At 43.1% G+C, this 24,911-nt stretch overlaps 1 protein-coding gene across 1 annotated transcript in view; it reads left to right on the forward strand.

The window, feature by feature from the left end:
- The first annotated feature begins 694 nt into the window (after positions 1–694).
- The window catches only part of LOC144602149 (doublecortin domain-containing protein 1-like), a 309,816-nt gene continuing 285,599 nt past the window's right edge, over positions 695–24,911 (forward strand). The window contains exons 1-2 of the mRNA XM_078414883.1: positions 695–785; positions 23,499–23,696. Coding sequence (XP_078271009.1) covers positions 23,506–23,696 — 191 coding nt within the window. The 5' untranslated portion in view covers positions 695–785; positions 23,499–23,505. The remainder of the gene's footprint in view (positions 786–23,498; positions 23,697–24,911) is intronic.

Here is a 24,911-nt window from a genome sequence, read left to right on the forward strand (position 1 = left end):
TAATCACCAGGACATATAGTGTAGGAAAAAAAACTGCAGATGCTGGTTTAAATCGAAGGTAGACATAAAATGCTGGAGTAACTCAGCAGGTCTGGCAGCATCTCAGGAGAGAAGGAATGGGTGACGTTTCGGGTCGAGACCTTTCAGACTGATGTCGGGAGGGGGCGGGACAAAGATATGATGTACAGGAAGACGAGTAGGAGAACTGGGAAGGGGGCGGGGACAGAGAGGGGAAGCAGGGATTACCTGGAGTGGGAGAAGTCAATGTTCAAACTGCTGGGGTGTAAATCGCCCAAGCGAAATATGAGGTGCTGTTCCTCCAATTTGCGCTGGGCCTCACTCTGACAATGGAGGAGGCCCAGGGCAGAAAGATCAGATTGGGAATGGGAGGTGGAGTTGAAGTGCTAAGCCACCGGGAGACCAGGTTGGTTACCAGGACATTATACATTAAAGTAATTATAATGGAGGAAAGGTATTTATTGAACCAGCTACCTATATAAATCTACATAATTACTTTATGAGTAATTATGTAGATTTACATCGGTAACCAGGGAAATTGCTTCTTGCTAGCTTCCACAATCAATGATTGCCCTCAGCCCAGTGCTTGGTTACAAGTGTTTTGATCACATGGTTTTTGTGTCTAGCAACTGTTGCTAGATGTCTCAGGCTTCAGTTCTCATTGCTTCGGTGCGGAAAAAAAAATTGTGGAGAACTTTCATGATAGTTGTAAACTTTGAAAACCCCTCAAAGTGATGAAATCATAACTTCGTAGAATATTTATGCAGGTAAATTAGAATTTTTGTGTTAGCTCTTTGTGAAATTACTTCTAGTTTCCTCAAAGTAATACAGAGACTGGGATATCTGAAAAGGTAAAGAACAAGAATAACTTTAAAATCTGAAAAGTAAATGTTATATTTTGCTTAAATGAAAATGTACTGCAAAATAATGGTGAGTTTGACAATACGGATTCATTTTAATAGGCCTCAAACAGTTTAATTTCCAACAAATAACTGCGTGTAACTATTTTTCTGACTAGCAATGTAAAGCTGAATATGAAAATGGAATCGGGGAAACAAAGTGAAAAGTGACAAGGTGTAGAATTTCCAATTCATTGGGATTAAGCATCTCATTACTTAATTCAGTGCCCTTAAGCATTAACATTGAAATAAAGCAAAGCATTTAAAAAAATAAGCTTTGCATTCAAATCGTGCCTGTAATGAATGATATGGTTGTACTTGCATGGTGGAAATATTGGCCTAAATGTACCAAATAGATATAGTTTGATTATATTTGTAGGAAATAACTGCAGATGCTGGTTTAAATTGAAGCTAGACACAAAATGCTGGAGTAACTCAGCAGGCAGGCAGCATCTCTGCAGAGAAGGAATGGGTTGGGGGAGTCCAGAACCAGGGGCCACAGTTTAAGAATAAGGGGTAGGCCATTTAGAACTGAGATGAGGAAAAACTTTTTCAGTCAGAGAGTTGTGAATCTGTGGAATTCTCTGCCTCAGAAGGCAGTGGAGGCCAATTCTCTGAATGCATTCAAGAGAGCGCTGGATAGAGCTCTTAAGGATAGCGGAGTCAGGGGGTATGGGGAGAAGGCAGGAACGGGCTACTGATTGAGAATGATCAGCCATGATCACATTGAATGGCGGTGCTGGCTCGAAGGGCCGAATGGCCTCCTGCACCTATTGTCTATTGGGTGACATTTCGTGTCGAGACGCTTCTTTAGACTGATGTCAGGGTAGTGGGCGAGACAGATAGAATATAATCGGAGATAGTAAAACTGGTGGTCGAATTGGGAAGGGGGAGGGGATGGAGAGAGAGGGAAAGCAAGGGCTATTAGAGAAGTCAATGTTCATACCCCTCAGGTTAAGGCGGACTGAGCAGAGGTGTTCAGCGAAACGATCGCCGATCCTGCGCTTGGTCTCGCCGATGTACAGAAGTTGACACCTGGAACAGCGGATATAGCAGATGAGCTTGGAGGAGGTGCAAGTGAACCTCTGCCTCACCTGAAAAGACTGTCGGGCTCCTTGGATGGAGTCGAGGGGGAGGTAAAGGAACAGGTGTTGCTTCTCCTGAGGTTGCAGGGGTGGGGCTGGTTTGGGTGGGAAGGGATGAGTTGACTAGGGAGTTTCGGAGGGAACGGCCTCTCTGGATTGGTGCAGCATGGATTGGTGCAGCATGTAATGTTGACAAACAAATCACATGAATTTATAAAAACCATCAGGAAAAATCTTCAGGTAATCAAAACTCCACTCCAGCTAATGGTAAAGTCTCACATAATGTCAAGGATATTTAGTTTTCATATGCACCAGGACGAAACAGAAATTCCTTCTTGGTGCAGTTTTACGGGCACATTAGTGCAACAACACAACAAATAAATATACAATTGTAGCGAGAACGATCGGTTCAGCCCGAACTAAGGCCTAGACGCCAGGTTAGTTCAGTCGGGATGGCTTTATTAACACAAGCTGCCAGCACATATGTTCACTCCTCACCACAACCCCTGGTGTGAAACCCCGTGGACTGGGCAGTGCCCAGACCCTGTCAGTCTCCGTGCCGAGGGTTTGGCCAAGGAGTGGCCTAACTCTCAAGAGTCGCTACAGGACCACCCCCCAGAAACGGAGGCACAAAACCAATCGGCGCAGGAACGAGGTGGCCGGACCTTGTACGCACATCCATTCTCGGGACAGCGTAGCACAGGCGGGAGCGGCCCGGATTGAGGACGCACCCGACGATGAGGCTAGGCCACCTGCACGGGTTGACTAATGTCCAAATGGGCCGGCTTAAGGCGAGCCACTGAGAGTCTTGCCCCGGCCCCCTATGTCCAAAACGAACATGGTAGCCCCAGTCTGCAGCACCCAGAAAGGACCCTCGTACGGCCGCTGCAGCCGTGTCCGATGAGTGTCATGACGCAGCAACACATACGGACAGTCCTGGAGAGCAGATGGGACGTGGGGACGAATCACCCCATGGCGAGATGTCGGTTCAGGAGACAGCGTGCCCACCTTCTCACGGAGGTGCTACAGCGTGGATGAAGGCGGCTCCTGTTGTCCGTGCGCCAACAGAATTAAATCCCCCGGAACTGTGAGTGGAGAACAATACACCAGTTCTGCAGAGGAAGAAGCCAAGTCCTTCAGGGCCATACGGATCCTCAACAAAATCCACAGCAATGCGTCCATCCACTCTGGGCCCGTGAGCCACGCCTTCAGCGAGGCCTTGAGATGATGGAACTGCTCCACCAGGCCGTTAGCTTGTGGATGATAGGCCGTGATGTGATGATGCTGGACCCCCAACAGGCAGGCCATTGCAGACCACAGTTCTGAGGTGAGCTGAGCCCCCCCAGTCTGACGAGATGTCCACCGGCACACAAAAGCGGGCGATCCAGTTTGCAGGGAGGGCTCGGGCACGTGTCACAGCAGAAGTTTCAGCCAGCGGAACGGCCTCGACCACCGCGTGAATCGATCTACCACAGTGAGGAGGTGAGTGACACCCCGGGATAGGGGAAGTGGACCCACGATACCCATGTGGATGTGGTCGAAGTGATGGCGAGGCACAGCAAAATCCTTTATGGGCGCCCGGATGTGGCGCTGAATCTTGGACGTCTGGCACGGAATGCATGCCCGGGCCGACCTGTTTGCGCAAGCCGTGCCACATGAACCGGGCAGCTACAAAGGTAGTGGTCGCCCGGATGGAAGTATGAGCCAACCCTTGGATGACGTCAAACATCCGGTGGTGCCAGGCGGCGGCGACGATGGGTCGCGGCTGACCAGGGGACGCGTCGCACAGGATCTTCCAGCACCAGGCCGGAAATCGCAGTGCGATAGGCGAGCATCTCGCTGTCCTCCAGCTGGGCTGCCGCCAAAGCGAAATAATCATTACCCGGGGCCACTTCCAGGACAGCACCAATGGCGGGGTGGGATAACGCGTCGGCGACCCGGTTATTCTTGCCCTCGATGTGGCGGATGCGGGTGGTGAACTTTGAGACGATCGCCAACTGACGCTGCTGCCGAGCGGGCCATGGGTCGGACACCTTCGCGAAGGCAAACAAGAGGGGCTTGTGGTCGGTGAAGGTGGTAAAGCGCCGGCCCTCCAGGAAATAGCGAAAGTGTCGCACCACCAGGTATAATGCGAGGAGCTCCCGGTCGAAAGCAAAGTAATTCCTCTCTGCTGAGCTGAGTTGCCGGCTGAAAAAGGCCAGAGGCCACCAGCACCCATCAAGCAACTGCTCGAGCACGCCGCCCACGGCAGAGTCCAAGGCGTCCACCGTCAGGGCGGTCGGGGCCTTATCTCGCGGATGGACCAGGATTGTCGCGCGTGCAAGCTCCTTCGGCGCCATTGAAAGCGGCCACGGCCTCGTCGTGCCACTGTACGTCCTTCCGCTTGCTGGCCAGGAGCCTAAATAACGGCCGCATGATCCGAGCCGTCGCGGGCACGAGCCCGTGGTAAAAGGACAAAATCCCCACGAATTCCGAAATTTGGGGGGCAATATATTCGAGGATGTAACTAGTAGAGTGGATAAGGGAGAACCAGTCGATGTGTTATATCTGGACTTTCAGAAGGCCTTCGACAAGGTCCCACATAGGAGATTGGTGTACAAACTTAAAGCACACGGTATTGAGGGTTCAGTTTTGAGGTGGATAGAAAATTGGTTGGCGGACAGGAAGCAAAGAGTAGGAATAAACGGGTCCTTTTCGGAATGGCAGGCAGTGACTAGTGGGGTACCGCAAGGCTCAGTGCTGGGACCCCAGTTATTTACAGTGTATATTAATGATTTGGACGAGGGAATTGAATGCAACATCTCTAAGTTTGCGGATGACACGAAGCTGGGTGGCAGTGTTAGCTGCGAGGAGGATGCTAGGAGGCTGCAGAGTGACTTGGATAGATTAGGCGAGTGGGCAAATGCATGGCAGATGCAATATAATGTGGATAAATGTGAGGTTATCCACTTTGGCGGCAAGAACAGGAAAGCAGAGTATTACCTGAATGGTGACCAATTGGGAGAAGGGGAGATGCAACGTGACCTGGGTGTCATGGTGCACCAGTCATTGAAAGCAAGCATGCAGGTGCAGCAGGCAGTGAAGAAAGCGAATGGTATGTTGGCATTCATAGCAAGAGGATTTGAGTTTACGAGCAAGGAAGTTCTGCTGCAGTTGTACAGGGCCTTGGTGAGACCCCACCTGGAGTATTGTGTGCAGTTTTGGTCTCCTAACCTGAGGAAAGACGTTCTTGCCTTAGAGGGAGTACAGAGAAGGTTCACCAGATTAATCCCTGGGATGGCGGGACTTGCATATGAGGAAAGACTGGATAGACTGGGCTTGTACTCGCTGGAATTTAGAAGACTGAGGGGGGATCTTATAGAAACATATAAAATTCTTAAGGGGTTGGAGAGGCTAGATGCGGGAAGATTGTTCCCGATGTTGGGGGAATCCAGAACCAGGGGTCACAGCTTAAGGATAAGGGGGAAGTCTTTTAGGACCGAGATGAGAAAACATTTCTTCACACAGAGAGTGGTGAGTCTGTGGAATTCTCTGCCACAGAAGGTAGTTGAGGCCAGTTCATTGGCTATATTTAAGAGGGAGTTAGATGTGGCCCTTTTTGCTAAAGGGATCAGGGGGTATGGAGAGAAGGCAGGTACAGGCTACTGAGCTGGATGATCAGCCATGATCATATTGAATGGCGGTGCAGGCTCGAAGGGCCGAATGGCCTACTCCTGCACCTATTTTCTATGTTTCTATGTTTCTATGACAATATCTGGGTATAGACATTGTCCACGGAAGACACCGGGTCGCGGTGTGGCCTAGCCGATGCAGCTGGGCATAAGTAGATCAACTCCATTATTGCAGCGTGGACCAAACGCTGCCCCCTCACATCCACCAACAGCGATTGAGCCCGGAGGAAATCGGCACCCAACAACGGCTGGGAAACGTCGGCGATTGTAAAGATCCAGGTGAAATGACAGGGACCAAAAATAAGCGGGACCGTGCGAACACCATACGTGAGCGAGGGCCCCCGCTTACCTGAACAAGTGTCGACTCCCGATGGGAGCAAAATGTCACCTCCGCCCCGGTGTCAACGAGGTACCGGCGTCCCGGATGTCGGTCCCAAGCGTTGAGGCGGTGTATCTGGCCGGCCGCCACAGCGACTACTGGCGGCCGGCCCCGGCGTTTCCCGGGTACGAGCAGTCCTGGCGGCACTGTCGAGCCGCAGAACCCCAGCCCTTGTGGTAGTAACACCAGCGCCCTCTACCAGCGTCGCCCGGGCCCCAAACCCCCGGTGAATGCAGGGGACGGTCGCTGGGTTCTCCGGGGCTCTGGTGCACCGACACCCGATCGATAGACGCGCCTCCCTGCTGCAACGTCCCGAGCGCTGCAGGCCCTCGATCAAACGCGCCCATATCCCGTTGATAGGCCAGCCACAGCTCGTCGGTGCGTTCTGCTGGCGCCAGGGGGTCGTCAAATTTCGCCCCGGAGAGAAGCAGCCGGATGTCGTCTGGCAACTGCTGCAGGAACGCGAGCTCAAACACAAGGTGGGGCTTATGGCCATCTCGCTCATGAGGGCCGACGGCTGCCGATCGGCGAGCCCGCCCATGTTGAGGATCCGCGCCGCTCGCTCCATGCGGCTGAGCCAGAAGGTGCGGAGAAGCAGCGCCTTGAGGCCTTCATTTTTAGCGGCCGCCGGGGGATCATGCAGGTAAGGTACTACGCGACCAGTCGTTTCCTGGTCGAGCGCGCTGACGACGTAATAGAAACGGGTCTCGTCGACTGATCCCGCGGACCTAGAACTGGGCCTCAGCCTGCTGAAACCATACGTGCGGCTGGGAGGTCCATAAGTTCGGTAGCTTCAGGGCGACCGCATTCAGCTGGGCCTGGTCGGTCAGAGCAGCGGGGAGCTGGTTGCCGCCTTGCATGTTGTGCTCCAAAAGGACGAGTTTGGAGCGTCAGGGTCACCAATGTAGAGAGAGCAATCGGTTCAGCCCGAAGTAAGGGTAGACGCCAGGTTAGTTCAGTCGGGATTGCTTTATTAACACAACAAGCTGCCAGTACACATGCTCACTCTCCTCTCTCTCCACAACCACTGGTGTGAAACCCCATGGACTGGGCAGTGCCCAGACCCTGTCAGTCTCAGTGCAGAGGGTTCGACCAAGGAGTGGCCTAACTCTCAGGAGTCGCCACGCAATAAACAATAATACAAATTACCAGTTATATCAAGTAACCAGACCACAATAGTGGAATCCAAAGTACAGGCACCTCGCATTATACATGGATGTTATGTTGCTGAAAAACAGCACGTAATTCAAAATGCTTAAATTAAACATGTACAATACGATGTAAATTTGAGCGCATTATTTAAAAAATACAGCACATAAATTGGTTTTTGGTATTAATTATACAAACACATTATTTAAAAAATGCATAAATCAAACATGCATAAATGTGAGGTTCCTGTACACGGTGCCTAACTATTATATCACCCAAGGTAGAAGTCAAGTTTTCTAGTTTATCGTCATATGCGCAAGGATAGTGAGGGACAGATAAAATGAAAATCTTGCTTGCATTATCACCTATCCGGTAAGGATATCATCCTAAGGTAAGGCTGTTTTCCCATGATAGGTGTATCAAAAGCAAAGATAATAGAACAGAGCAAGATAGACCACTCGACCTTAAAAACCATGGTATGTCATGGCGCCATTTTAGTAGGCAGAAACGTGCAGAAACATTTTAAAAGAAAAATAACAAAAATCTGTGAATTGATAGATGAGATATATTCTGCCTTTTTTTTATCATCACACATACTGTTCCCCCAAAATCCTGATTACACTACGAGGCATAGCGAACGGAGGGTTTTGCCTACTAAAATGGCGCCTTTGCATACTACATTTCAGTATAGGCGATTTCGACGGAGTGGTTCATCTTGCTCCTCTAGTATCTTTGATCAAAAGCAAGTGAACATAGGTTTAAGGGAAGAGGTAGGAGTTTGAAAGGGGATCTGAGGGGTAAGTGTTCTACACAGAGAGTGGTTGATGCCCCATCTACACTAGTCCCAACTGTATGCACTTGGCCCATATCCCTCTGAACCTTTCCTGTCCATGTACCTGTCTAAATGTCTTTTATATGTTGTATATAGTACCTGCCTCAATTACCTCCTCTGGCAGCTCGTTCCATATACCCACCACCCTCGGTGTGAAAATGTTTCCCTTCAGATTCCTATTACATCTTTCCTATTGCAGCTTAAACCTGAACTCGATAGCTGCTTAAGTGCAGTTAGTAATGTCCTGAACTCAAGGGAAGCCTATCGTGCTATAAATTCTAGCTCTTTTATTTTGCATGTTTATAATAACAGAGCTTTATTTGTCATTCGGTACCAAGGTACCGAACGAAACTACATAGCAGTCACACAAAAAAGAACACAAGACACTAACCCCAACACAAACGTCCATCACAGTGACTCCAAACACCCCCTCACTGTGATGGAGGCAACAAAACTTCCACTCTCTTCCCCACGCCCACGGACAGACAGCTCGTCCCCGACCGACCCGCACAGTCCCCGCAAGGGGATGGAAGTCCCCGTGGCCGAGTCGCACCGGGCGCTGAAACGTCTCGCGGCCGAGCCGGGCAATGGAAGGCCCCGCGACCGAGCCTTGCGCAGCTGAGTCCCGTGGCCGAGCCGCACCGGGCGATGTTAAGTCCCGCGGCCAAGCCGCACCAGCGATGAAAAGTCCCGCGGCCGAGCCGCACCAGCGATGTAAAGCCCCGCGGCCGAGCCGCACCGGGCGATGTTAAGTCCCGCGGCCGAGCCGCATCAGCGATGAAAAGTCCCGCGGCCGAGCTGCACAGGGTGATGTAAAGTCCCGCGGCCGAGCCGCACCGGGCGATGTTAGGCCCCGCAGCCGAGCTGCACCGGGCACTGTTAAGTCCAGCGGCCGAGCCGCACCAGCGATGTAAAGTCCTGCGGCCAAGCCGCACCGGGCGATGAAAAGTCCCGCGGCCGAGCCGCACCGGGCACTGTTAAGTCCAGCGGCCAAGCCGCACCGGGCGATGTTAAGTCCAGCGGCCGAGCCGCACCGGGCGATGTTAGACCCCGCGGCCGAGCCGCACCCCGCGCCGTGAGGAAGAGAAAGGTTTCCCCCACCCCACCCACCCACACCACCCACACCACCCACACCACCACCCCCCACACATACACAACCAAAAAAATACAAAAACCATCCCAACACCGACACACAACAACAAAAAAAGGAAAAAAGACGAACAGACTGCTAGCGAGCCGCAGCCATTAGACGCCGCTATAATAGGCAGACATGTTAGTTAACCTGAGCAAAAGGGTAATGGTAACCTCTTTGATAAAGTTATACTCTGCACTTGGGAGATGTGGGTTATGTCTACAGTGGAGTCTGCGTGCTCTTTCCTATGACCATGTAGTTTTCTTCGGGATGGGCTGATTTCCTTCCACTTCCACGAAATGTGTTGGTTGGTAGATTAATTGACCACTGTAAATTGCCCCCTGGTGTAAATCTGGGAGTAGTTCACGAGTATGTGGAGAGAATAAAGTGGGACGGGTGTGGATGTGTGTGTATAGATATGAGGGTTGGTTTCTGAGAAGTGTGATTCTTAATGTGACAGTTTACTCATATAAGAACAATCATAGGCCTTGATAACACACTGTTAGATCATTCCAGCTGTTACCAGCGCACTGGGTTTTGCTAGATTTGTAGATTTGCATGGGTGATATAAGTAAGCTCACGGAAGTAATTTGAAAAAGCCAACTTGCAATGTCACTGGCCAGGAATAATGCTTTGTTGTATTTGCAGTGTCAATGTAGGAATCCTGGAATTTAGAGGAAAGCAATCCAACCATAACCTCCATTCAGGATATAGTAGTTGGACATGGAAAATCACCAATCATATGGTGATTTTTGAGTATTCATGCCTTGACTTGACCTGACAGTTCCAGTAAAAATCAGCTCATGTTTGTAAGGGATTCTTTTGATAATTACATATATTGATTGCATAGGAAAATAACTGCAGATGCTGGTACAAATCGAAGGTATCACAAAATACTGGAGTAACTCAGCAGGTCAGGCAGCATCTCAGGAGAGAAGGAATGGGTGACGTTTCGAGTCGAGACCCTTCTTCAGACGGAAGAAGGGTCTCGACCCGAAACGTCACCCATTCCTTCTCTCCTGAGATGCTGCCTGACCTACTGAGTTACTCCAGCATTTTGTGATACCTTATATTGATTGCATGATCAGTTATTAATAAGACTGGAGCAAATTACTAAATGACAATACACGGAAAATGAATAAATAAATTATCTCATGCCTCCAACTGGGAGCTGCACTCTAGGAGTGAGCCAGAGAATCAGCACTGGTGTCACAGACCCATCTGATCAATATTACCTCATGCTCTTCCCAAAAGATAGCATTGGTGAATTCACCGTACATCTATAACTTAAAAAAGGAGAGGCATCGTTTTTTAGAGCATAACCATTGAATATTCCAAAGAAGTGTAATTTTCCTGAAGTGTATTTCCAATTGTAAGTTGAGAAATGGCTACTAGTTTGCACACAGCAAGATACCACAAAGAACAACCTGATTGAAAATGACCAAATAATGTCCTTTAGTGTTATTGATTGAGAAATAAATATTAGCTTGAATACCTCTGAGAATTGTTAACCACTTTGAACACTCTGTCCAATATTTCCTGTGAAAAGTAGCATCTTTAGTAGTCAAGCATTCCCTTAGTAAAGCACTAGTGTTACAGCAATAATTTGTGCACTCAAGTGAAGGCATGACAACCTTCTGATTCTGATCAGGAGTACATTTTGCTGGTCTACATCTGAAGTGTTTCTCCGTATTCTCTGCCAATTTACTTTTGGAAGCATTAATTTTCTGTCAATGATTCCTACCTCGACAATGGAACACTATGGACCACCTCTTGCATAGCCATGAACTTTTTTTTTTTTTCTAATTGTGTTTTCAACTAATGTCTTTTTTTTTGCATAGTTTTTTTACCATCTTGCAGAATTTTATGTGTCATTTATGTATAATTGATGTTTTGTGCATTCTGTCTGAATCTGTGCCCGTGGTGCTGCTGCAAGCAAGGTTTTTGTTATATCTATATCTTGCTGTACTTGTGCATTTGTCAATATTCTCAGCTTGACTTGATTACACTAGAAATTCTTAAAAAATGGGAACTGAAAATATAGCCCACAACATAACCAAGCAGAGCTATTGTCAATTCAAATCACATAGCAGTGATTCTATCTGATTAAGCTTTCACCAAAATGAATGAAAGCTTCCCTCTGTTTTTATTTAATTTAGCCCACAGATATAATATGTGTTGACTTCAATTTCTGGGTTGTATTTGCTCAACTGTTGCCTGTGCATTTACAGAAGGGACTGTGAGTTTGCAACAATGCCTGGAACCAAAGATCCTTGGCCACTTCTGTATTCCTCAAGGCTATGTTTTTCAACTTGAAATGATTTATTCATACATTGTATACTAGATGCAGTTTTGGTGATTGTACAAACATGATAGGTTATTTACAAAGGGCAAGTTTACAGCAGAGCTCAGGAAAAAAATTAAGTACTTCTATTCATGATGCAGCCAACACTACACTATTTATAGCCTATATTTAAGAGAGTACTTAGCTATTGTATAGTTTGAACCATATTATTATGTATAAATAGACAAGTAGATGATAATGTTGCCTGCCAAATGTATTCTGTTTGATGGTACAAATTTCAAAGGGTGCTTAATGTGATGGCTGATGTCCAATTATGACCCATAATGTATTTTATTATTGCAAACATGAATTGCGCAAGAATAGGCTGTGTTGTATTCAAAAATGAGATGATTTATGTTTAGCCAGATGACTTCCTGTGGATTCTGCTTACATCCGCAAAGAATGCAAAAAATAAGCCTCTTGCACATTTCTTAACTTCAAATTAGCATCCACACCTCCAGTTCCCAAGGCCACAGGTTTTAAAATTCCTTCTTCAAACTCCAGTTCATTTCTATCTCCCATAGAGTTATATAGTCATACAGCAAGGAAACAGGTCCTTTGATCCAATTTGTCCATGCTGATTAGGTTTTATATTTGCCTGCATTTGGTCCATATTTCTCTAAACTTTTCCTATCCATGTACATGTCTAATTGCCTTATAAATGTAACCTCGACAGATTCCTCTAACAGATTGTTCCATATACCCACAACCCTCTTTGTGAAGAAATTGCCCCTAAAGTTTTTTTTAATCTTTCCCTCTCACCTTAAACCTGTGTCCTCTGATTCTGGACTGCTCTACCCTAAGAAAAAGATTGTGACCATTCATTTTATGTAAACCTCTCATGATTTTGTATACCTCTGTAAGGTCACACCTGACTTTGCTCTGCTCCAGGGTAAAAAGCCCTAGCCTATCTACCTCATTGTAACTCAAGTCCTGGTAACATCCTGGTGAATCTTTTCACCACCCTTTCCATCTTAACATCATCCTTCCAATAGCAAGGCGACCAGAACTGCACGCACTACTCCAATTGTGATTTAACCACCATCTTGATCTGGAAACATGTCACTTACCTTCACCATCTCGCGGTCCAAACCTTGGAACTTCCTATTCATCAGCATTGCAATTGTACCTTCACTAGAAAGACTGAGTAGTTCAAGAAGAAATCTCACCATTACTTTATCCACGGTTTACACCCTTTCCAGTGATGCCTATGTCCCAATAAATAACTAACTTTCAACTGAAGCAAAAGTAATTTCAGAACAAATAAAGAGACACAAATGATTGGGGCCCAAATGTTTTAATATAAAATAACATAGATAATTTGGTTACCTGCTTCTTATATTATCAGATCAACATTCTTCAAATTTCAACAGGTTTGAACGTACAAAGCAACAACTATTCTGAGCAATAGCTATGTGAAGACAAACAGGACTTTCAATATTTTCTCAAAGAGAAATTATGTTCTAGTTTAACTGAAATTAATGTTACATTGACTGCAGAAAAAGGAATACAAACAATGAACTGTGGAAGATAAGATATATAATTGTCCAATACATATTGTAGCTCAGCCTCTACCGTTAATTGAGATGGGAATTATGTTGAAATATTCTCCCTGCCTTCAGTGCAGTGTTGGTACAGTGGAAAGGCACTTCTTATACTCTTTTGTAGCTCATTAGCAACTTCTTTAATGAGCTTTTTTATTTTTCTGTGATAGAAAGATAATGCAACAGACAAGTGACAGATTGTTTGCCATTAATTATTTCCATGTTTCAAACCTATTACAAAGCAATTAGAAACCTGACAGCAGATTCACTCTGCATTACTGATAATCTAAAGTGATGAGAAGTGAGAGGTGATGAATATAAATTATTTCTTTTCATATAATTTTCATAAATTATTACCTTGTCTTTCATGCTGCCAAAACTAAGAATATATACGAAAACATTGCCGTGCATAGATTGTGTTTTGAGGCATTGTTATAGGATAATAACAGTGTCCAGAGGGGCCTAAATTGTTTTGACATACAAAACTATTCTCGGCTTACGATTGTCACAATTAAGATATCTCCAGCTATGTTCTTCCACTGCATGATTCACAGAACCTGAAATTCATTTCAACTACTCTAAACTTTTGAATTTCCATAACTCTGTACATGTTTTTTTTAATCTGCACTGTTAACTAGAATGTAGAATTTTAGTATTGAACGTGAACAGACTGTTCATTCTTAAAGAGCCTCTCAATCACCCATGAATTTCCCAACATGGGTTATTGGTAGTAATGAGGTCGCAGACCAGTTGCAGGAGTTTTACCCTCACCCCAGTTCATCAGTGATGGGAACAAGATCATGGACTAGTCTGATGCACAGGACTGAAATCTGCATTGGTCATTGATAGTTGAAGCTTATCAACTGTCTCCAAAAATATTTACAGTTTAGTTTAGAGATACAGTGCGAAAACAGGCCCTTCAGCCCACCGAGTCTGCCCTGACCAGCAATCCCTGCACACTAAGACTATCCTACACACAATAGGGACAATTTACAATTATACCGAGCCAATTAAGTTACAAACTTGAACGTATTTGGAGTGTAGGAGGAAATCGGAGATCCCGGAGAAAACCCACACAGGTCTCGGGGAGAAAGTACAAACTCCATACAGACAAGCACCCATAGTCAGGATTGAACCCGGGTCCCTGGTGCTGTAAGGCAGCATCTCTACCGCTGCCCATAGTTAAGCAGAATAATTTCTGAAAAATAAACTGGGAAAAGTTAGATGTAAAACAGAGTGGAAGGTTACAAGTGTAAACAGGAAACAGTCAAAGACTATGTCACAGATTGGAGAAGTTAGGTTGCATTCTTGAGAGAGAATCTGATTGGGGTCTTTAAAATCATGATGCATCAAGTCAGAGCAGATAGAAATTGTTTCTAGTGGTGGAAGGTTCAGAAATCAGATAATTGTAGTTGATGAGCAAAAAGCCCCCCAAAATACAGAGAAACTTTGTTAAATAATGAATGAGCAGAATCTGGATGGCATTACCAGGGGTAATACTGGAGGCAGATTAAATTGTGGTATTGAAAAGGAAACTGGAAAAGTATTTGACGTGAAAATAATTACAGGGTTATGTGGGAAGCACAGGGGAGTGGCACAGCTGGATTGCTATTGCGTAGATCTGGCGCAGAGTCCATGCACTAAATGGCCTCATCCGTTGCTAGCATCTATTTTCTGATTCTGCAGTTCTATTTGCCTCGTCTGGAAGTGTAGTAGATTCAAAATTAGGCAAATTATTAGGTTGTGCAATAAAATAATAGATTTATGGAGCCAAAATATCAGTATACTAGCTTCAACAAGATCCCATCATGAGATACGTTTTCCTGCTCTCCATTTTCAGAATTTTGCAAGAAACATTACTTCATTATTATTTGACAACAATTTCCAAAATTTGACAAACCATCAGATTGTTATGAAAATCCACCTGGTTCACTAATGCTCTCTTGGTGATGATATCTGCCATCCATACCTGGTAGCCCAACTGGTGACTCGAGACTCATATGATTGATTGGAGACACAAAAGACTGCAGATGCTGGAATCTTGAGCAATAAAACAAAGTATTGGGAGAACTCCTCAACTCATGCAGCATCAATGGACGGAAATGGTCCCGATCTGAAAAGTCATTCTATTTCACTCCACAAATGCTGGCTAAGCCGCTGATTTCTTCTAACACTTGACCTGCTGAGTTACTCCAGCATTTTGTGATAACTTCTAACACTTTATTCATTGCCTATGTGGTTCACTCTTAATTGCATAATAAGTCACTGAAGTCAAGGACAATTGCACATGAGTAATATATGCCAGTCATGTGCAGCTCCTGAAAAAGAAATATAATGTATAAAAGGTCCTTTTTTTAAATTGGCTTTGTCTTAATTTAGGCTAAAGGTAACGGGGGGCACCTGCACACTGGGTTCTGGCATATATGCTGTAATTCAACTTTCTTCTCTCACTGAAAAACTTACATTAGTCTATAAGTTTGCAATTTTCCACTATGAAGAATCACCCCTTTAAAAACGATGTAAAAAACTGTTTTAAAATTAACAATTGATGAATAGGTTATAAATGACTGCTGCTGGCTTCTATGGTTATTCTATATTTTCTGTTACAGTGATGCTCTATTGTTCAGACAAACATGGGCACTTTATACATGGGCGAATAGTCTTTGATGTTGGTGAAATATAAGGAATTAGAGTTTTACATGGATGGAAGCCCCTAGAGAGTAGAAGATGAAAATCTGAACAGGTGAATACATTCTAAGGTTGAAAGTTCAGTAAATGAGAAAGAGTTATAATAGCAACTAAGATGAGGCTGGGCTGGAGATTGGCATTTATGCAGCTAATCAATATGATAGGATGTGGAGTTCAAAGCTTACCTTAAGGTTAAGTTTAAGGTTAGTTTAAGGTTAAGGTTAACTAGGATGCAAAATAGTTTGGTTCAGTTTGATACATTAATCAGGCGGAGAGATAAAATGAGACTGAAGAAGAGTCTTGACCCGAAACATCACCTATTCCTTTTGTCCAGAGATGGTGCCTGATCTGCTGAGTTACTCCAGCATTTTGTGTCTATCGTCAGAGTAAACCAGCATCTGCAGTTCCTTCCTACACAGAGGGATAAAATTGATTGTTATGGAACAACATTAGTGAGGACAAAATAAATAGTTTAACTCTTCTCTATATTTAATCCTAGAATATTGAAGTCCATCTTGTACTGGATAGAACAGATTGACCTATTCATGAATTCTAAACGACCATAAATTATCAATGAAATTACTCCCAGAGAAGGTCAAAGCGAACAGTCTACTCATGCTTATCAAGACCCTGTCCTGCTACTCTTTTATTCATATTTTACACAAACCACACAAACATCTAACCAGAGAGCACATTAATCAGACATCATTTGTGAGAAAATTGGAAAGAATCCAATGTTGTCACAGCACATCAAAGTAAGATAATATTAAATCATTCCTGCCTATTGAAAATTCTATGTGCATGTTTGTTGTCAATATTCGAGATATTAGGATTTTTCAGACTGGCAAAGAGTTGTCTTAATGCCTTAGGGGCACATGAAATGCAATGAACAGATTTTTGCAGATCTTTATCCATTATCTGTTGATATATTTGTACATCTTTACATTTTGGTCTTTCTCTGTGGTCTTTCGTCTTTCTGCAGCTGGGTTCTGCTCGGTTAATAAGTTCATGTGATAGGAGCAGAATTAGGCCATTTAGCCCATTAAGTCTAGTCCACCATTCAATCATGGCTGATCTATCTTTCCCGCTTAACCCCATTCTCCTGCCTTCTCCCCATAACCCTTGACATCTGTACTAATCATGAATCTATCTATTTCTACCTTAAAAATATCCATTGACGGTCTCCACAGCCTTTTGTGGCAATGAATTCCACAGATTCACTACCAGCCTTATGCATGTGACCAGGGACTCAGAAATACTGAGATTGATATATACATACATACATACAAACATACGTGTGTGTGTGTGTGTTTTGTACTAAAGAAATTATTTTTGTTGCCATTACCTGGCTATCACATAGCACTCTCCCAATTATTACTAAAATGATTTAATTTTACAGAAAAAGTATGTAATACATTAATCATCTGCATTGCCAGACCACATCTCTCTTCATATGGATGAAAATGGAACTCCTTGTTTTGTTATTTTTACTGATTGAGTTGAATTAAGACAATAGACAATAGATTCAGGAGTAGGCCATTCGGCCCTTCGAGCCAGCACCACCATTCAATGTGATCATGGCTGATCATTCTCAATCAGTACCCCGTTCCTGCCTTCTCCCCATACCCCATGACTCCGCTATCCTTAAGTGCTCTATCTAGCTCTCTCTTTAATGCATTCAAAGAATTGGCCTCCACTGCCTTCTGAGGCAGTGAATTCCACAGATTTACAACTCTGACTGAAAATGTTTTTCCTCATCTCCGTTCTAAATGGCCTACCCCTTATTCATCAACTGTGGCCCCTGGTTCTGGACTCCCCCAACATTGGGAACATATTTCCTGCCTCTAACGTGTCCAACCCCTTAATAATCTTATATGTTTCGCTAAGATCCCCTCTCATCCGTCTAAATTCCAGTGTATACAAGCCTAGCCGCTCCAGTCTTTCAACATATGACAGTCCTGCCATTCCTGGAATTAACCTAGTAAACCTACGCTGCACGCCCTCAATAACAAGCTATTGAATTTCTGATGAATGTAGCCCCAAATCAGGCTTGGCTTAATGAGCTTTTATTGAAATATAGTTGAAACTTCTATTTAATTTACAAAGTGGTTAGAAGGTGGAATCTCCTACACATATTGTGTTTGGGACAAACAACGTATATATATTTTAGGGAAAGTTTCTATAAATCCATGACGATAAAAGGAAAATAAGGATATGTTGAGGGAGTGTGATAAAGTTTAGTGAAAAGAACTTATTCACAAAATGCTGGAGTAACTCAGCAGGTCAGGCAGCATCTCGGGAGAGAAGGAATGGGTGACGTTTCGGGTCGAGACCCTTCTTCAGACTGATGTCAGGGGGGCGGGACAAAGGAAGGATATAGGTGGAGACAGGAAGATAGAGGGAGATCTGGGAAGGAGGAGGGGAAGAGAGGGACAGAGGAACTATCTAAAGTTGGAGAAGTCGATGTTCATACCACTGGGCTGCAAGCTGCCCAGGCGAAATATGAGGTGCTGTTCCTCCAATTTCCGGTGGGCCTTACTATGGCACTGGAGGAGGCCCATACTATGGAATATGGAAAAGAACTAGTATGGAGCATAAATACCGACAAGGTCCTGTTGACCTAATGGGCTGTTTCCATAGTTTAAATGCAATATAACCAACAAAATCAGTTTTCCCAAAAAACGAATGGAATTGCTGAATGCAATACCCAATAATAGCCTGTCAAATGACAGAATATGACACATTGTATACCTACATTTGTATCTCAGATTATAGGGAATATGGGAACAAGAGTTTAGAAGCTAGGCTACTGGATTTCCATTTCTACAGAAAACAACAAGATGCAATTTCTTTCAGACCAGTGAAATGTTTAAGATTCTGTGTACATGGGAGTTGAATTATTCAGACATCAACAACTTAATTTATATGGTGCTTTAAACATTCCTTTGTGCTTCACCACAGTGATATCTGTTAAAATCTGACAGATGGTAATGGAAATTAGTCTGAGTTCATAAGTATAGGCAGGATACTGGTTTAGGGAATAACAACCTTTGTGTTTTTTGGTGAATTACTTTATTTTTGTGGAGAGTCAGTTCTAGAATGAGATTCCAAGGTGTTGATTACAATCACCAAATCTCTTCCACAAAAATGGAGCGTATTATTTGGTTTTGATCAATCATCAGGTTGTTCATTGGTTTTATTTCTGTACTTCACTTTAAACATATGTTTAACTGCTGGACACAAGTGCATCTTAATGTTGAAGTGAGATAACATTGGCTACAGAACAGTCATAATATCTTTCAACAAAAATGGGTTATGTAGACAGTCGTGCACTGGAACTTACTTTGAGAAAGATGTATGCAAATTACTAATTAAATGACTGCTAATTGCTAATTAGCAGCTTAAAGGAATAGAATTGTGTTAATTCTAATTAGGGAGGCATGGAGAGTTAAAAATACCCACAGAGTGTTTTAGCACCTGTGTATAAGGGACAATAACATCACTTGCTTGACTTCTCAGTGCAACATGCAGTGTAATTATTCTGTTTTTCTAAAAAAAAATGTATAATTGATTGAACAGTTTTTCATTTGAAGACAGAAAACTTCAAATGCTCAGGCAGATTGGATTCAGGCAATAGTCTATAATTTCTGTAATGAAAGAAGACTCGAAGATGCACTCTAAACTTTAGTAATGATAAAATCTTTTTTCTGTTAATACAATGACCACTATAGCTACTGCTGATTACCTGCAACACCTGTAATTAATATTTTGCTCGTACCTCTATATCACTAACAGGCTGATCACATGGTTATGCAAGGAATGGAGGGATATGGATCACATGCAGGCAGAGGAGATTAGTTTAACTGTGTTCGGCTTGGTCATTGTGGGCCAAAGAGCCTGAGTTGTACTGTTCTATGTTCCTTAACTAATTATTCAGATGTATTTGACCAAATTGCAAATGGATCTGCAAATGCAAACTTTAATACCAGTTTACAAATAACCTATAACTTGCATTATTCTAGGCAAGACACATAAAATGTGCATTCATCTGTTATCAAATGCTGTTGTGGGGTCAAGTTCCTTTTTTATCTGCTCCGATTTGACATTATAAAACTGTAAATGGTTTGGCACCGAACAACTACCCCTTTCTCAATAAGAAAGCTAAAATGAAGAGATGGAAACTGAAGCATTTTGGTGAGGAATTTAAAAAATGTAAACCCTATCTATTTGTATTGTTTCTTAGTTGTCTGAGCAATGTGCTCAGCTGTGCGTCAGATTGATGATATCAGAGCAGAAGGGGAAATGATGGGTAAAGGCTTCTTACAGATGTTTAATGTTAAACTGAAACGTTTGGCTTCCTTGACTACTGCCACTTTTCTAATAAATCAAGCGAAGTTTACAAATCTTCAAAGCAAATTGTAATACTTTCTTTTGCACTCATTCTGTGCATTTTTTTCCACTGTATTTAGCTATTAATGTGCAGTAATTTTAAAACAGTTATAGGAAAATTTCAAAATTTTGATTAATCTAAAACGCCAGTGAAAATAAACTCAAATGATCTATGGAGTAAATTATTTTTCAGAAAAGTATCTGAATATAATGATTAATTATGATGTTTGCAGTCTATGAATGAGATTGCAAAGCGTGCAATCAATTGTGTATAAAACAGCAGGATCTTGAATGAGGCAAATTGTCCTTATTCATTCCTAAACTATTCTGCATCTGCATAGCAAATGCTGGAGATGCACAGCATCTCAAACGCTGGACAGCAAAATTAGACTACTGCTGATGAATTGTTATAATTTAAATATAGCACAGAAACTAATTATTGTGTTATGTACTCTGGCATAGAATTAGAACATTTGTGTCTGTTTTCGTGTGCATGTCGTGCAAAAATTATTTAACTTGTAATAGCTTTATAGAGTCATACAGAGTGGAAGCAGGCCATTTGGCCCGATCTACCTCGCTGACCAACATGCCCCATCTTCATTAGTCCCACCTGCCTGGGTTTGACCCATATCCTTCTAAACCTGCCCTATCCATTTACCTGTCTAAATGTATTTTTAAATTTGTGTTAGTGCCTGCCTTGACTACCTCCTCTGGCAGCTTGTTCCATACATCTACCATCCTTTGTGTAAATAGCTTGCCCCTTAGGTTCCAATTAAATCTTTCCCACCTCACCTTAAACCTATATCCTGTGGTTCTTGATTCATCTATTCTGGGTGAAAGAATCTGTGCATTTACTATATCTAATACCCTCATGATCTGATACATCTCTACCTCCCTGCGCTCCAAGGAATAAAGTTCTAGACTGCTCAACCTCTCCCTATAGTTCAGGCCCTCTAATCCTGGCAACATCCTCATAGATCTTCTGTGTACTCTGTCCAGCTTACAAAATCTTTCAAAACTGAACACAATGCTACAAATATGGTCTCACCAATGCCTCGTACAACTATAACATAACCTCCCAGCTTCGATACTCTATACTCTGATTGATGAATGCCAATGTGCCAAAGGCCTTCTTGACCACCCTATCTACCTGTGACACCACTTTCAAGGAACTATGTACCTGTACTCCTAGATCCTTCTGCTCTACGGCATTCCCTGGAGCCTAGCCATTCACTGTAACAGTCCTGCCTTGGTTTGACTTCCCAACATGCAACACCTCACACTAATCTATATGAAACTCTGTTAACCATTCCTCAGCCCACCTGCTCAATTGATCAAGATCCTGCTGCAATATTTGATAACTTTCACTATCTATGATGCCACCCAATGTCATGTCATCTGCAAACTTGCTTATTAAGCCTTGTACATTCTCTTTCAAATCATTGATATATGCCTGCTGGTTCATCAACAGTGATGAAGCAAAGTACCGAAAAGAGATTGACAACCTTGCCTTCATGTCAGCAAGTCAAAAAGATTTGTCTTTCACCTTTCACTTGCCAGGCTTTGTTACATCCCCCACCTCTCCCAGGTTTCGCCCCCCATTACAATCAATCCGAAGAAAGGTCATAACCTGAAATGTTGTCTATCCATATTCTCTATAGATGCTGTCTGTGTTACTCCAGCATTTTGAGTCTTCTTTTATAAACCATCTGCAGTTTGTTGTGGAAACAAAAGAGTTAGTTATTGACCCAAGGAAGAAAGAGGATAAATACAAGCCAGTCCCAAATGAACAGAGCTTCATGTTCACAGGCATCGTATCATGCGGAAACACTTCTGTTGACACCAATGTTTTAGGGCCAGAAACCCAGGTTCATTTCTGACCTTGAAGATGATGGGACAGTTTAGGTGGTGGTCAGTCCATCAGTCATCAGGGCCATTCATAGTGTGGGGATCCAGGGCAGTGAGTGTCTGTAGGGCTGGAGGTGAAAACGTTTTAGACACGGCTCTAGAAAATAATTAAATCCCATGAGGACACACAAAATTCTGCTGCTGCTCGACTGTAAATACAGCAATGGCTATGCCATCTCCAGCCAGATGTCTCTAAATAGCGGACTACCCTTTCAAGACTGCAAAGGAAGAAATGTCATCACAAAAATGTGTGGATGATCAGTTGCAGAATATATTCAAAATAGAAGAGGCAGGCATTGTCTTCTTGAAATATGTAGAGCCCCTTCATAGAGAAACATTTGCATAATTTTTTATTGTGAACATTTCTCAGTGAAGAAGTTTCTAAGACTGGGACCACAACCTTCTGACTCAAAGTTAAATGGTACCAACTGAGCTTGGGCTACACAATAATGCCGCTATAATCCATTGATATGACAAAACTTAAGTATATGATTTTAAATTCTCATTTGTTATCACTTCATCTTAAAATTGGAATTCAAGCAGAATTACATGCATTATAAGAGCCATTAATTTTTATACAAATTAGCACATGGAATTAGAATGTATGTGCTGTGGTTCACAGACACTGCACAATTTTCCATATAGCTTTTTTCACCTCAGCTGAGAGCTACTTTCCCCAGCTCTCAAAATGTTGAAACAAGGGACTGCAGATGCTGGTCTACTAATGAAAGACACAAAATGCTGGAGCAACTCAGTGGGTCAGGCAGCGTCCCTGGAGAAGATGGATAGGTGATTTTTTGAGTTCCGACCTGAAACATCACCTATCCATGTTTTCCAGGGATGCTGCCTGACCTGTTGAGTTACTCCAGCATTTTATGTCTTTCCTTACCCCTGGCCTATCACTTTGACTCAGGAGCATAGAATTAAAAAATAATCACCTCTACATTCGGACTTGGACAAAACATTTTTGAATTTATCTTGCCATGAAGGTTTAATTATTTTTCAGACGCTTGACATTTTGAATACCTATTGAGAAACGACTCAATCAGTTAGATCTTCTATGACCAAGAATGGAGCAGACTTGATGAACAAAGTAGCCTTTATTTCTTCCTATTTCCTACATTTTTCTATAAAATGGCAGTTGTGGAAATTTGAAATGCTAAAAATAAATAGTTAAGCTTGTTGCCTTGAAACCGTGTTTCAGATGTTTCAAATTTGCAATAGCTTTCTAACATTTTCTGTTTACACTTAAATGACTGCCAATTTTCAAATCATTTGACTAAAGCTTAGAATTAAATATTGAAATTAAGACTTGTTAAATCATCTGTTAAATAATCCCCAAATATGCACATGAATATGAATGGAAGTGCCAAGAACGGTTTGCATTTGGAGTCTCATTGTTCCCATGTTTGTTGTTGCAATGTCTTTGGAGTATGTCAACTTTTCTTTTTCCCTTCTAGATACAAGATGGGTAAAACTCAGAGGCCAAAGAGTGCAAGTACATCCAGCAGCAAGACATCTGGGACCACAGCCAGTGGCAGTGTGCCATACACAGATTCTCTGAGATCACAGTGCAGTAGTCTGGAGGATGCTTTAGTGCAAGAATACATTAAAGAGATCAATAGAGGTTCCCCATCTTCATCACAGCGATTGCCGAGGTAACAATTTAGTGAACTGAACTTATATTGGCTGGTTGATTGGGAGATGGGGAATAAAAGAACCTAAAGCCCCAAGATGCTTAGATGAAATTATGCAAACAAATGAGTAAATTATTAGTACATTTAAAAGCATGTTTAATTCTGTCTATAATTTTAGTTTCAGAAGTAATTACTAGAATAATAAATGCAAGGGTTGGCACCTTGTATGTTTTTGTAGCCTTTTTAATTCCTCCCATTGAAAACTGCAAAAAAGCTGTAGAGGAGATAGGGCAGACTAAAACAGATATGCTTATTTCCATTCAAAATTAATTGCAATGCAATGTGCATCCAGTCAGAGCCTGAACCTTCTTCAGTCTGCAGAAGGGTCCTGACCAGAAAATTTGTCTGGCCATTCCCTCCACAGATGCTACCTGACCTGTTGAGTTCCTCTCGCACTTTGTGTTTTGCTCAAGATTCTAGCATCTGCAGTTCCTTGTGTCTCTGGTAAGAACCTGTTGTGCATACTTGGCTATGGATCAACTGACAAAGGAGCAAGTGTTAGTAACAATGCTGTGTGAACACAAATTAACACTGCTAGGTATCTGCAAAATGAAAGAGGTTAATATTATTACCTGGAGTGTCAGCGTTGTCAAATTTTCAAAACAAATAACTAGACGTTGAAGAGGACAGAAACGTGTATTAACATTACCATGTATAAACATATATTTACACCCTAGATATTGTGCTCAGGTCACTGGGTTGGAATAAAATCAGATGAATACAGTAAAATCTCAGCAGATTGGGCAGCATCTGTGGAGAGGTAAACAATGAAGGTTCCAGCTGATGCCCTTTCATCAGAACATGCTGGAAATACTGAGGGTGAACAAAATGAAAGAGACAAATGGAATCATGTCAGGGAGAGGTACAGAACCTCTTCAAGCTGAGCATTTCTGCAAGAGAAATGGCAATGAAATAAACCAATCAAAAAGCAAAAAAAAAATTAGGATGTTGGATGTGTAGGAAGGAACTGCAGGTGCTGGTTTACTCTGAAGATAGGCACAAAATGCTGGAATATCTCAGCGGGACAGACACCATCTTTGGAGAGAAGGAATGGGTGACGAGAAGAGTTCCAACCCAAAACCACCCATTCCTCTCCAGAGATGCTGCCTGTCCCACTGAGTTGCTCCAGCATTTTGTGTTTATTTTAGGATGTTCAATGTTTGAAATAACAACAAT

This window comes from Rhinoraja longicauda, chromosome 18 (genome assembly GCF_053455715.1).
Source record: "Rhinoraja longicauda isolate Sanriku21f chromosome 18, sRhiLon1.1, whole genome shotgun sequence".
Lineage (NCBI taxonomy): Eukaryota > Metazoa > Chordata > Chondrichthyes > Rajiformes > Arhynchobatidae > Rhinoraja > Rhinoraja longicauda.